Raw genomic sequence first — 14,155 nt, 5'->3', positions numbered from 1 at the left:
TAAAACAGCATTCACAGTTTACTCACCAGGTCAGTCTAACCTGTTTTGAAATATGGCCGTGTTCAGCAGCTGTTTTAGCACCAAAAACATTCATTTTTTTCTCTTTTAGGCAACTTCAAGAAGCAGGACGTTGCCTGCAAGACCGTGCTGAGGGTTTACAACGCCGGTAGCTAGAACTACGACCACGTGACGCAATATGTCATATGGCCTACGGAGAGCTGGTCATGTGACTCATCTTATCATGTTCACACATAACTCAGTCCACAGCTGACCAACTTCTGGACGTCTTTCTGAATAAGGGCTGAAATTTATCCCGTTGCCATAGAAACGACGGTGAACATGAGGTGAGTTTTAACAAATTAAAAGTGTTTTTTCCCACTACTTCCGGGTGCTTTCAGGCTCGCGCTGTGCTTGTGGTCAGACTGTTTTGAAATGTGAGTGACTTTGCGATGTTTGAGGTTCACTGAGGGCAGACCTGAGTCCTGTAGTCTGATATGGGTTTTGTAACTATGGGCAGGCTGTGGAGGAGGACTCTGGGTGTCCTCTTACTGTGGGCCTGTCTGGACTCCGCACTCTCCCGAGGCTGCTCCTCGTTTTTCTGCCGAAAATCTCACCGTGTCAGCGGCCTGAATGGAGTCGACCCCGGGTCTCCTCTCTTCCTCACTCCCTACCTGGAGAAGGGAGCCATAGACGAAGGTATAAGTGCACCCACATTGTATAACACTACTAAAACACTGCAGTCAGCTGGACTCATGTTTATAGTGTTATAATGATCACATCTTTTTCTTACAGCCAGGAAACTGAGTCTGGTAGGAGACCTGCCAGGTGCCAACGTCAAGAGCTATGCAGGGTACCTCACTGTCAACAAGAAATACAACAGCAACCTCTTCTTCTGGTTCTTCCCTGCACTGATGGTAGGCTCAAACTTCTTCTTTACAGCAGGGGCTTTCCTCATTACACAGTTTCATTATTGTCAGTGCTGCAGTTTGGGACAGGATCATAAGAAGGAGGAAGGATTTTTGATATAAATAGTAAATCACGCCCTTGATCTGTTAGAACTCAAAAGAATCACACTTCTGATGCTTTTACTGTGCCCCCTCAGTCAGTTTGTGATAAGGAAGTGCACCTGTGTGTGTTTAGTCAGCTGCAGTGAGTGTGGGAATGTCAGCTATGGTGGTAGACCCGGCTTTGTGTTAGAAGTCAGGTTTTATCAACCAAGGCCGAAAGGAAATAAGGTATTTAGGGGCTTTTTGTGTTGTTAAAGCTATAAATCAGTAACCAATTCCCATATCTGTATTTCATACGTCAGTGTAGCAATATCACATACCTTTTCATGGCACTGAGTGAAAGATCGAGCTTGCAGCCCTGAAGATACACATATTTTTTCAATTTTTTGGACCTCATATTATAGTGCATGACAGTCACTATTTATCTCCTTCAGAATTTACTTGCATTCAGTCCGAGAGATTCTTGTTCAGCCTTACAGTTCATTGTGTGCAGATGCTTCTGTATGTTACAGTTACAAGTTACAGGAGTCGTTGCAGATCCTGTTTTTCCATCTTTTTGTGTCTAAGCGACTAATGGAGACAACAATTTTTGAAACTGTTCCAGTCTTGAGAGACAGCTGCAGCTACAGTGCTTCCCCTCCCACATCTTCCTGCTCCCCACATCCACATTCAGCTCACATAATCTTCTTGTACTTAATGGGTTTTTAAAAAAAAAAGTAAAATAAATAATAGAGGCAAATAATAACAACAATAATAGAATAATGATGAAGACAGTATATATGGGTCAATAATTGCATAGGATCAGGCATAATTATACTGTTATTGTCTTGTTTATCAAATGTTACTTTCTGCAAGTGTAAGTAATGAGTGATCTTTTCCGTACAGTACAATTCCTATAGGTTTTGTAACCACACTGCATGAGTAGGGGGTCTCTGGATCCAGCCCGTGAACAGTGATACATTTGATAGGTGCAGTTAATAGAATCTGGAGAACGTAAGTGTGTGCCTGCCCTTCAGTGTCATCTGGTATTACTCCATGTAGCACTACCATGGGGTCCCTGGGCAAATCAGTATAAAATATCCTGTTACATATATGTTGTCCCAATAGGTCGTATGCTTTTGACATGCCCAGAATGTACCGACATAATTAGCTATCACCTCTCTGCATGCCCTCCAGAAAGCACCAGACGCAGAAGCATCAAATTTACATGTTAATTTTGCACTGTTGATTTATGTCCATTAAAAGTGCTTGTTTTTGCCACTGACAGGCTCGGATTGTTATTCTATGTGGGTCGATAACTTAACGGAAAAGATGACACAGAGAAATCAATGTTTCTCCTTACTTTTCGCTTATCTTGTGGACTTTTCTACATTGTTGAAATTAGCTGAATTTTCAGCCATGTCACTGAAAATCTTGTAGATAAGAATAAGATACGCTTTCTGTACTCCAAAACAACAAACACCTCTCCTCTCTCCAACTCTCATTAATGTTTCCACTGTTGTTTTTCCTGATACAGGTCACCTCTCATGACATTTCAAAAAGAAACTTCTCCTTAAGAGAGAAGTAGCAAACAAACTGGGTCAATGAAAGCTAAAGACAAAGTTTCACTTCTCTGTGGCGTCTTTTCTGTAATGTTGTCAGACACTTATAATAACAATATGAGCCTGTCAGGGATAACAACAAGCACTTTTTTTGACAGTACACAATTGTCCAGGTTGAAAAACACCAGAGTCTCCTTTAAAAATCTCTAAAAGTTCCTTAATTTCAGACAAAAACCACCAAAATGTGATAGTCCGGAGTTGATCATTCCATATTAGGTGACAAAAGACACAAGTTTGACATTTTACCTTGACTTGTTTGCCACATCTTTACAATCTGATAAACCTAAACCTGACCCCATTTTAATCTGTATTACTATCACTGGCTGGGAAGTTGAGTGATAACACACAGAAGGTATTTCCTAACCGAGTGTAGTTCGTTCAGTTTTTTTGTTTTTGTCAATAATCTGAAGTCACCACTGGGTGGTGCTGAGATCTCAACTTTCTCTGTGATGCCCTGACTGACAGGCACAGCGAGATGATGCTCCAGTCCTGCTCTGGCTGCAAGGCGGGCCCGGTGGCACCTCCATGTTCGGTCTCTTTGTGGAACACGGACCATATGTGGTGTATAAGAACATGACTGGTAAGAACTGATCAGCAGCATACTCAAACATGCACTGTGTAGTTTGTGTCGGAGCGTTGTTTCTGATCTGCTCATGTTTTGTGTCTTTGCAGTTGGTTTGAGGGAATACGCTTGGACAACGAGATACTCAGTTTTGTACATTGACAATCCAGTAGGTATCATTATTTATCCTCAGACATAAAACACATTTTTCATTCAAGGTTTCTAAGCTCATCTGAACTTTTAATGCTCCTTGAATATTTATGACAAGTCTTCAAGGAATTATTTGTTCTTCTAGGTCGGAACAGGTTTTAGCTTCACTGGTGATGACAAAGGTTTTGCTCAGGACCAGGATGATGTTGGCAGAGATCTGTATAGGTGAGAAAAACTGCCATCCAACTCTAACATATTGTTCTTGTCACTTGGATCTCTAAGTCTGGTGTTTAACTGTTTCTAACTCTTGTCTTTTTTTCAAAGTGCTTTAACACAGTTCTTCCAGATCTTTCCCGAGTATCAGTCCAGTGAGTTTTACGCAACTGGGGAGGTATGTTTTCTTTTCAAGCTTTGTAAATGAATACTGTGGAAATTTATAGCAGTAGCATTACATGCTAACCCATGTAAACCTTCTCTGTCCCCATGCAGTCTTATGCAGGGAAGTATGTTCCAGCTATTTCTTACTACATCCATAAAAATAACCCCACCGCCCAAGTGAAAATTAACTTCAAGGGAATGGCTATTGGTGATGGGCTCTGTGATCCAGAACTGGTGTGTATCTGACAGTGTCTTTAAACGACATCATCATGTCTTACAAATATGTCTGTGTCGTGTAGAAATGAGATACTATTTTATATTTTTTCCATCTCAGATGCTGGGTGGTTATGGTGAGTTCATGTACCAAACAGGCATGATAGACGAACTCCAACGACAGTATGTCGTCCAGCAGACAGACCTCGGGGTTAAACTCATCCAGCAGGAGAAGTGGGTAGAAGCTTTTGAGGTAAGAGATGCCTCTCTCTTGTCAGAATACAAGTCCGTGTTACTTATCATCATTTTTATTATCACAACATTTAACAAATTGTAAAATTGCGAATTAAAACCGAACATGTTGATGACCATTTTGTTAATGTCTGACGTCAGGTTTTTGATAGCTTGCTGAATGGTGATGTGTCACCATATCCCTCCTTCTTCCAAAATGCTACTGGCTGCACCAACTACTTCAACTACATGACATGTCAGGTATGTAGATCACTACCTGTGTGACTTCCAGGAGAAAAAAAATCAAAACTTCATGTTCAAATAGCCTAGGCATTACTTAAAGGGACGGTTTACGCCCAAATCAAACATACATATTTTTCATCTTACTTGTAGTGCTGTTTATCAGTCCAGATTGTTTTGGTGTGAGTTGCCGAGTGTTGGAGATATCAGCTGTAGAGATGTCTGCCTTCTCTCTAATATAATGGAACTACACGACACTCGGCTTGTGGTGCTCAAAGTGCCAAAAATGCATTTGAAGAACTCAACAGCAATGTCTCTTTCCAGACCCCATTACACAAGATAATCCACAGACCTTGTTTTGAGCAGTTTCATGTAGCGACTATTTTCTCTCTACCGAACGACACCTGCTAACCATATCATTGCACAGAAGAAAGCCTGCATCCTGCTAGCTCACCTAGCACCACTGAGCTAGCTAATGTTACAACTTAGTGGAGGAGGACACCAATAATGACACAAGCCTCTCGTTCATGAGTAGATGCACATGGTAGAGACACTGCTGTTGAAATTTTCAAACTTTTTCTTTTTTTTGGTGCTTTGAGCACCACAAGCTGAGTGTCATCTAGTTCCATTATATTCGAGAGAAGGCAGACTTTGATTTTTGGGGTGAACTGTCCCTTTTAAACAACACACAAGCCACTACATTCTGTTATTTTGTGCACCACAGGAGCCTGAAGATCAGGAGTACTTCTCCCAGTTTGTGACCCTGCCAGCTGTGCGACGCGCCATCCATGTGGGAAACCTGACGTTCCATGACGGCTCGCAGGTGGAGAAGCACCTTCTGCAAGATGTCATGAAGAGCATCAAACCGTGGCTCGGGGTGCTGATGGACAACTATAGGGTGAGGGGTGCAGGATTATTCAATGTACAGTGGTAGCATGTTGCTTACACTTGAACAGAGGAAAGTCCCTCTAAAGTCTCTCTAACAGTCTCTCCTTGTTTGCTCTGTTTCTACACACACCCAGGTCTTAATCTACAGTGGTCAGCTGGATGTAATTGTAGCAGCCCCGCTGACTGAGAGGTTCCTGCCCACTGTCAACTGGACTGGGTCGGCTGAGTACAAAACAGCCCCTCGCTTCCACTGGAAGCTTCAGCCCAGTGACACAGAGGTGGCCGGTTATGTGAGACAAGTGAGAGATTTTTACCAGGTGAGCAGACGTGAACAACACTGGCTGAACAATGTGCTCAGTACTCCATGAATACCTGTGTTCAACTCTGTGCTCCGTCCTCGTGTCACGCAGGTCATCATCCGAGGAGGAGGACACATTCTGCCTTATGACCAACCAGCGAGGTCCTTTGACATGATTGACAGATTCCTGTCAACACGGGGCTGGATATGAAGTGTTTTGGTGCTGCAACACAAATGATCAAAGCATTTCCTCTTTATAGAGCGTATTTTTGATTATTGACTGTTGATTTTAGAGACTGTTTGATTGTCTCAGCCAGGGTAAATCAGCACGTTGTTGGATTTGTACATATCTTTGCAGCTGATTTATAGGTTGGACTGAGCTCTGATGCACTGCAAATTAAATACGTTCTCTTAGCCTGGATCCAGATCTGCGAATCGCCGTCCGCATCAGCAACTCAAATATTACAGATTAAACAACAACCACTTCAGCCTGTTGTCAGGCCTGAGTGCTATGGAAATCATTTCATGTCATCATTTTTGTTTGATTGTGTGAAAGGGGGAAGTACAGTTCATATGTCATTCAGTCAGAACATGCTTGATGATGAAACACCTTGAAACTGGAGCTGAATTGTCATGAAATAAAATGTTTTTTTCTAAATCTGAGTGTCTAAATGATCACTGAAGGCTGCCATGATTTTTGCAGTCTAAAAAACTTTTGTAAATTGACTTATGTTGCAGTGTTTTACAGGTGTGGCTGCACCTGTTGTTGAATGGGGTTTCTGCTGTCAAGTATTGGTTAATCAACAAAATGTCCACCAGGGGTCACTGTGCTACAAAGAACTTCCATTGCAAAGCAATTAGAATCAGTATCATCTCCCAAAACTGCTGTGGGCATTCAGTGTAATAAAAAAATAAAAAAGTTAATACTATTACATTTTTTATTATCTTAATTCAGGGCCTTAAAGCAATATTAAAGTACTCAGTATCTCTGATTAAAGGTTAGGGGCAGCTTTGCATGTTGCAACAATACCCACAGCTTGTTAACGTCATTATTTTTGACTTTTGTTGTGGCTTTAAAAATGTATCTGACCTGCTGCAGTGTGCTGTAGTTTTAGTTGGTTATTGTTATGACCGAGTGCCACGTAGTTGTTTGTGTACTAAAGTTAACTGCCATGTTATTTCATCGGGCAACTATCAAGATGTCTAGACAGTTTAATAATTAATGAGTATTCTAAACCTTTAAAGCACTTAACTATTTAATGAGCAGTTATGTCTCAAGGACAAACATCAGGGAAAGTATTGTTGATAGTTTTAGGCGAACAGAAGTTTAATTCTTTAAATATCTGTAAATATTACATTGATGTCTTCGTTATTGTTTTTACTCTGGTTATTTGCACAGGATATAATCGTGTCACTAGATTTCACAGGGTTGGTTCAGGTTACTTTGAAATGTTTTCACCTACTTAATACTAATTACATGGCAATTTTTGTAAGAGATAATGTTATACATTGTATTGGGAGAAAAATGTAATTGGAATATTTTGGGATTACGTCAAAATCAAACATTGCAAATATTGCACCTTACACTAAAATTAAGGATACAGCCATAACAGTTATTATTTTTTCTCTTTAAACATCTCAGAACATTTCCAAGGCAAATAAAATGTATTTTGCATATTCTGCATTTACAGTTGGTCAAATCAGATGACCTTTATAAAAACAGTACTGGCACAAACCACAGGTGTACTGTTCATATTCTGCAACATGACGGATGCTGTTTGTTCTGTGCAAGTTTTTTTACTCAGAGGTCACATGGAGGTCCTTGCTCTTGAAATGAAAGAGGAGCACTCACTCAAAATGCTGCCATATTTTAAAGACACAATTAAATATGTGGTCAGGTAATCCTCGACGATGTATCTATAACCGAATTACACATTTTTTCTGGGCTGATTACAGTCACTTATTTTTTTGTAATCTGATTACATAATCCTGACATGTAACCTATTCCTACCCAACCCTGGATTTCAATCACAAGTAGTTGTGACATCACATCCCGTCAGTTAGTTGTATGTTACAGAACAAGTGCTTTATTTTCATACCGTAATGTAACTGCAGTGATACTTTAACATCTGTACAAATGCAAAAACAAAAACAAAACGGAGACAATGTCATTACAGGCACAAAGAAAATGTACAAAGTTATGCAGGCAAGAATGGATTCATCAGTTCATTACATATAAACAATGTATTTAAGCGCTGAAATGAGCCTCGACGTACAACAAAGGCAACAAGTGCTATGCGAACATTATTTACAAACATGTACCACACGTTTACTCCCTTCAAAAAGAAAGGTGGTTGCATTACATGTACAGGGTTACAGAAATTAATGACATTATGTACAATATTTATAGTTTTAGATTTAAAATAATACAATTATAACATCATTAATACGTAGGAATTGTTCTCCACCTCACACAGATCCACACAGACGCACTCACACTGCACTTCCATCTGTCCTTTTTTTTTATTTCGTCTGCCTCTGCAGTAACAAATGTCTTTTTCTGAACCCACTGTCAAAAATGAAACTAGAGACTCTCGTATCCAACTTTAAAACAGCAACATCCTCCAAATGATTCCAGTTGAAAGTATTTTGAAGTCACTGCCATAATGTTCACATGCAAGAGGTTAATTTGGAATGGTCTAACAATCTAAATATGGTTTCAAAAACAACCTAAAATAAGGCAAGCTTCAGTTCAAAGGGATGGTACGACAAAGCCCTTTTCAAGAGAATCAACTTCTCCATCTCACTGACACACGTATCAAACTGCACACAGTCTCCAGGGTTAACACGTGACACAAACAGTCCGAATGCCTCAACAAAACTTGAACTTATTATGGGGATAAAGATCTTCAGTTCACATCCTTCATCTTTATTTTCCAGAATAAAAAGGGCACCATCTTAACGGCGCAGGGTCCTTAACTGAGCCTCATCCTACTACAAGAGCTCTAGGTTCCCTTCTTTTATCTACAGACATGTGATGCATGCCAGGCACAGTCTCTCTATAAAGCCAAACACAGTTAAGTTTCTCGCTGGTGTGTGAATAAGGGGGTGGGGGGGATCACTGAGAATTACTCGGACCTTAATATGGCTATTCTACCCTCTGGCGCGACAGAGGACAAAGTGCATAGACAGCTCTGCAATCGCTCCACCTGTCAGTGGAATGTATTTCATCCATCCTACTGTAAAACACAGTGCATTATGGTCATCATGCTAATGAGTTGACATTCCTGGTCATGGGAAAAGAAGGAAAGAGGAGTTACGGTCAATATGAGAAAGAGGTGAAGTTTCAAGGCTGGAAGGGAGATAAAAAAAAAACAAGGTCACTATTAGTACATCCATCGCTCTGCAGAGGAGGCCTGAGAAAGAGAAGAAGAGAAACTGATGAAGAGGTCAGAGGTCAAATGGAAAGCGGGTGTTTTTCTCCTTGGTCAGCTGGTTTAGCGCTTACATGCAGCAGACACATCCATGACAAAACAACAGAGAAAAATCATTAATAATACACTGACGATGGTTTTGATTGTTTGAAGACAAAGAGTTGCTGTGTACAGAAAGCCAACGTAAGATATTTTTAGGAAATATTCAGGCACATTGTGACATTTTGGAAAGCACAGGCGTAAACTGCTCCTCTTTAAAACACTCTGCCAGTTCTGTGATGCCAGTCAACAACAAAAAATAAAAATAAATCATGCTCATTGTCACTTTCTCACACACTTTTTTGTTTTGCTTTCTTTACGCACCTGCTGAACTTTGTTCTGCAGAGGAAAGAAGGGAAAAAAATATAATATACATAAGTCACACACATACTCAAAACTATGGATCCTAAAATCTGCACAAACACACAAAAAAAGAGGCCTCAATAATTAAAGCTTCAGTTGGTCCTGGAGAGCGGAGGAGTTTGTTTCAACTCCCGAGCTGCCTCACTGGTATCACAGTGTACAGTTCTGTGGCTGTAACAGCATCATATGTCCTTGGGACCAGAGTGGCTTGGCCATGCTGGTCACAGTGTGGACATACAGTAGAGAAGATGATCAATACTGCGATGTATTGCTTCCATTTGATCATGTTTTCACTGCCGTGCTGTATTTTATGACACACTTTAAGAATACCGCTGACAGGGAAAAAGGTTAACAGTCATACACGGATCATTACGCCTGCTTGCATATTCCTGTCTTCAAGACATCATAGTGACATAGTGACAGTTTGACGTTCAAACTTAAAGGCAGCAACATCCCAATCACTTAGTGCCTGTTGCATGCACTCAACACACTGCCCACATGCGATATTCAGAGAATGATGTGACTCATTTTTCAGTCCATTAGGCATACAGAGATGTAAGTTCTGCTAAAAGAGATGACAGTCTGAGGCTTTTTTCACTGTCCTCTGGTTCCATGACCATCATGGTCCATTTTGTACCATTACACAACAGAAAAAGTCACTTAAATGCTGCATGAGATTAGCAAAAACTCCATTTTCACTAAAAGCAAAGATAAAACAGATTTTAAAAAAAAGAAAAGAAAGAAGAACAAACCATAGAACATTTATGCGTTAATAGGGTTGGTCTATAAAAATACATACTGTAGCTACTGTATAAAGAGCAGCCTCACAGGCCTTTGAGGTTTTTCATGATGGAGGGAGAGGGGGGTCAGCATGTACAGCTGGCGACCCTCAGAAAGCAGGGGTAGTAGGGGGAGTTTGGGCTGGGGTTATAGTCTCTCTTGTCCCTAGTGGATGGGGTTAATGTCTGTGCGGTGATTGGTTTGCCCGTGCACACTGCTGCCCCCTACGGTTGTGGTGGAGGTGGTGATGGTGTTGTGCTGAATGACCTGCTGCTGGGAGCATGCTGGCGCTGGACTGCCCGCCGGACTGCTGTCTGGACCTGAGGAGACAGCAGAGACATCAGTCAGGACGGACAACGTGTGTGCAGAGTAGTGTAAATACTGTGACCTTCAAACTGTACGCAGAGGCTTCTAAATATAATATCATGAAATAAATAACATCAAAATAAACACAGACCATATTTCATTGTAAAAAAAAGAAAGCTTTATTAGCAGATAGATTTCAAACACAATCACACACTAAATTCACACCTAAAGTGTCACCTGTCATCCCAAAATAGACCATAAATGGATAGCACAAAAATGGAAAAGTGAATCACTCAATTCCATAAACACGCCTGATGAATTTTGGACACAGTGAAGGTGACATCTGTACACAAGCTAGACTCATTGATGAAAGTCTCTCCCAGCCCAGTCTGGGAGTTGGCTCTCCTCTGTATAAAAGAACCATTCAGCCAACGGGGATGTGAGCCTTATTTTCCTGCACTAAAGCCACACTGGGAGGTGCCTTATCCTAATTACATGGAAATGTCACTTGTATCCGTATCAAAGGGTGGGGCTCTGATGTCATGCCCGGCTGAGCCGAGGCACAGTCCGGTAATCAGTGAGATTTTGGGGCATCCGTGAGAGTTTGGATGCCAATGTGCAGCCTGTGACGTCTTTCTCACGTTGAGTCTCGGCTGCCTCTGTGCGCAGAGGTGCAGTCAGATGGAAAAACAGGTCTCATTCGGGATTCAGACTACCAACTCCCAGTCCAGGCTGACTACCAGAGTGTGCAACACCCATATGTGAAAGGAAGAGTCCTGCCGCAAGTGTGGGAGCTGGATACCAGCACATAGGAGCAAAGAGTCTTGGCAGTCACTCTGTGTCCATCACAGTTCAGTCTGTAGGGTTTAAATCTTTCCTCTGGCAAGACAATTAACGTTTCCCCGCAGTGCTATCCGCACTGTCGGGCTAAGGCACAGAGATGAAGGTGTGTTTTTGGTCAAATTCCCAAGTGTGTGTGTGTGTCTGTGTTTATGTCTGAGCTACTCACTGAGGTAACCTTGGGACTCTTTCTGCATAGTGGTGATGGGACAGTCCTTGTGTGTGAGGAGAAGCTGCTTGAGTTGGGTCACCTCGTTCTTTAGCATGGTCACTTCATTCTGAAATGCAGGAAAAACAAAAGACATCATCCACTGAATCCACAATTAAAGCTTTACTTTTACCCTTCATCACTTGTATGAACAACAAACAGTGTATTCCTATCACAACACAAGGTTTTTATTAATATCTTGCATTGGGCTTCAGTTCTTAAATGAAAACCTGTGCTGCAAATTTGCAACATGGAGTAGAAGTTTTCTTGGGTTCACCCGGACCCTAGGACCTGAGGTCTGGGCTGGGAACCGTACAGGGTTGGGGCCATGTTTTATTATGGTGAGTCGGGTCCAAGTTGGGTCCCCGGTCTGTTTATCATTATGTGTCATATGCGAGTGGATCCGAGAAGAGCCATGATAAGCGGCTTGTGTGTGTAACTTTTGAGATGATTAGGCTGACCTAAGATCCTAAAGTAAGATGAAAAAAACATTGTTGGAGGCAGAGCGAAGGAAATATTGATACTGAGCTGGGAAAATTTAAGAGTTACAGCAGCTAACATCACAACAACAAAAAAATAACTGGCAATAGAGAACAATAAAATAAGATAAAAACAGACGTCTTAAATATTATCAAACATTATACACAGTAAGATGGGACAGAAAAGTATTTTGTTTCCAACATGACAAATATTTTTAGCAATAGAGTGGCTATTTAGTACCAATTTTAATTACTAGATTTGTCAGGTCCATAAAATAGACCCAAGACTCATCTCTCTCCTCTTGCATATGCACTGGATATATATATATATATATATATATATATATATATATATATATATATTTAAAAATGATTGGGTCCCTTAGGGTCTCAGAACAAATTACCAGGATTATTAGGGTTTTGGTTCATAGTTTAAGACCTGTAACATGGAGTTTGAAAGATGAGGGCATTTACCAGGCAACAAAAGATGCTGTTCATTTGCATTATGGGAACTGTAGGATCCAGTGTTTTTGGAGATGTGCAGCTTTGATTTTTACCAGCTGACCTTGTCAGTGTTGGACACATATTTATACTCATACCAATCCATCTTACTGCTATTATCTCTGGTGCAAAACAAGATAACATGATAAAGTTCTTGATACGGATTTCAAGTCAAAAATACATGCTGACTGTTGTGAGTAGTATGGTTCATACATGGACAAGTTAAGGGGTTATTGCAGTTTTTAACATCTGAAGTTCATAGTGTACCTGAAGCTGCATGTTGGTCTGAGTGAGCTCTTCTGCTTTCTTCTCTAATGACATCACCCAGACTTTTCTCTTCTGTCTGCATCTTGTTGCTGCCGCTCTATTCCGCTCCAGAAACTTCCGCCGGCGTTCATCCGGATCCTCGTCCACTACTCGCCTGCGCCGTCCGCCACTGGGTGGCGGAGACTGCATCGTCTGCGTGGGCTGCATTTGCTGGGTGGCAGGCGACATCTGAAACATGGGGCGGGAAAGATATCAGCATCACTGATGAGAGCGTGTCTGTCTGCCACCACTCAACCAGACATGTAACTATTCTGACACACCTGGAAAACAGCCAGCCACCTGTCTGCTGCCCTCAAAGCCTCAAAACAAGCATCTATACATTACCTCCTGCAGCTATTCCATGTCTGGCAACTTCCCCAAAAACAACATCTGGTTGTGCCACGTGCCCTGGGAGCCGGGCTGTGGGCGTCAGGGGTGACAGAGTGAGTGAGTGACTGGGCTGATTCACCCGCCTGCCCACCTTGTTAAAGAGGTGTCAGGAGGCAGTTTTCCACCGCCCACTTCCACTCAGACTAACACCACCAGACACAGTCAAAAGACTTATTTCTAAAACCCTGCGTGCACTGACAGATCTTGACATAAACTTGGCAAGGTCAAGTGTTTTCAGTCTTCAGATCATTACCATTTTTATGAGAACCATGGAAAATACAAGCTGCTTTAATGGCCTCTGTGCATACAGAGAGTGTTGTTTTAATGCCTTAATGATACATTTGGAACATACAGTGAATTGCATTTCTTGATGTCCTTCATCCAAAATACTCGGCATTGCAGAGGCCGTTAGACAATGCAAGGACAAAGTGTCCCACATCATGTTATTTTTATTGCTGTGAGCAATACTTTCAAACTTTCAATTAGAATAAAACCAAAATATATCCACAGCTAAGATGTTCCAGGACTATTAGCCAAGGCTGTCTGGTCATCGTCAGGTCCAGCATTTATAAAACTCTTCTGCACCTGGAGAATGTTGTGGCCACATAATGGCAGCTTGGCAGTGCCGGAAGCCGTGGAGCACAGTTTAAGAGACAGTACTGAGAATCTTTTATAATGGCCACTTTATGGCCTCTTTCTGACCCTTTCCCTCCATGGCAGGCATCTGACACTGACCTGCAGCTGACCAACCTCAAAGGACAAAATTACCTTTGAGACGGTTGCCAGGAAACTACTTGGCATTATGACTGCAGCAAGGGAAAATGTGTTCATCCACTGACTTGCTGTGAATTTAGAGTCCGGGTAAAGTAAAATAAGAGATTTCTTTCTAAACACATTATACATGCTAGGAAATACTAACTGAAGAAATGTGAAAAGACTGT

The 14,155-nt window shown here is 41.4% G+C and overlaps 2 protein-coding genes across 6 annotated transcripts in view; one reads left to right on the top strand and one right to left on the bottom strand.

Annotated features, from left to right (window-relative positions):
* The first annotated feature begins 207 nt into the window (after positions 1–207).
* Positions 208–6,226, top strand: cpvl (carboxypeptidase vitellogenic like). Of its 2 annotated transcripts, XM_033639987.2 has the most exons (13): positions 208–344; positions 518–696; positions 793–914; positions 3,074–3,188; positions 3,281–3,339; positions 3,466–3,545; positions 3,645–3,711; positions 3,810–3,932; positions 4,033–4,164; positions 4,305–4,403; positions 5,107–5,280; positions 5,405–5,587; positions 5,681–6,226. In XM_033639987.2, exons 1-13 carry the CDS (start codon positions 340–342, stop codon positions 5,777–5,779), a joined length of 1,437 nt encoding a protein of 478 aa, XP_033495878.1. In that variant the 5' UTR covers positions 208–339; the 3' UTR covers positions 5,780–6,226. The 2 variants fall into 2 exon arrangements, with proteins under 2 accessions (XP_033495878.1, XP_033495876.2); XM_033639985.2 differs by lacking the exon at positions 208–344 and having other exon boundaries at positions 495–696.
* A 1,406-nt stretch (positions 6,227–7,632) lies between these two features.
* The window catches only part of creb5b (cAMP responsive element binding protein 5b), a 54,584-nt gene continuing 48,061 nt past the window's right edge, over positions 7,633–14,155 (bottom strand). For all 4 annotated transcript variants that reach the window (XM_033639755.2, XM_033639756.2, XM_033639754.2 and 1 more), the window contains 3 exons: positions 12,786–13,013; positions 11,500–11,608; positions 7,633–10,504 (listed from right to left, as the gene is read on the bottom strand). In XM_033639755.2, coding sequence (XP_033495646.1) covers positions 10,350–10,504; positions 11,500–11,608; positions 12,786–13,013 — 492 coding nt within the window. In that variant the 3' untranslated portion in view covers positions 7,633–10,349. The remainder of the gene's footprint in view (positions 10,505–11,499; positions 11,609–12,785; positions 13,014–14,155) is intronic.

Source organism: Epinephelus lanceolatus, chromosome 10 (assembly GCF_041903045.1).
Source record: "Epinephelus lanceolatus isolate andai-2023 chromosome 10, ASM4190304v1, whole genome shotgun sequence".
Lineage (NCBI taxonomy): Eukaryota > Metazoa > Chordata > Actinopteri > Perciformes > Serranidae > Epinephelus > Epinephelus lanceolatus.
The sequence above is the reverse complement of the archived record's forward strand: the minus strand, read 5'-3'. Positions and strand labels throughout refer to the sequence as shown.

Coding starts and splice junctions, on each gene's coding strand:
- cpvl (XM_033639985.2), top strand. CDS start 495: ATGGGTTTTGTAACTATGGGCAGGCTGTGGAGGAGGACTCTGGGTGTC. Junction 3,933..4,032: donor GGCTCTGTGATCCAGAACTG/GTGTGTATCTGA, acceptor TTTCCATCTCAG/ATGCTGGGTGGTTATGGTGA. Junction 4,165..4,304: donor AGTGGGTAGAAGCTTTTGAG/GTAAGAGATGCC, acceptor GTCTGACGTCAG/GTTTTTGATAGCTTGCTGAA.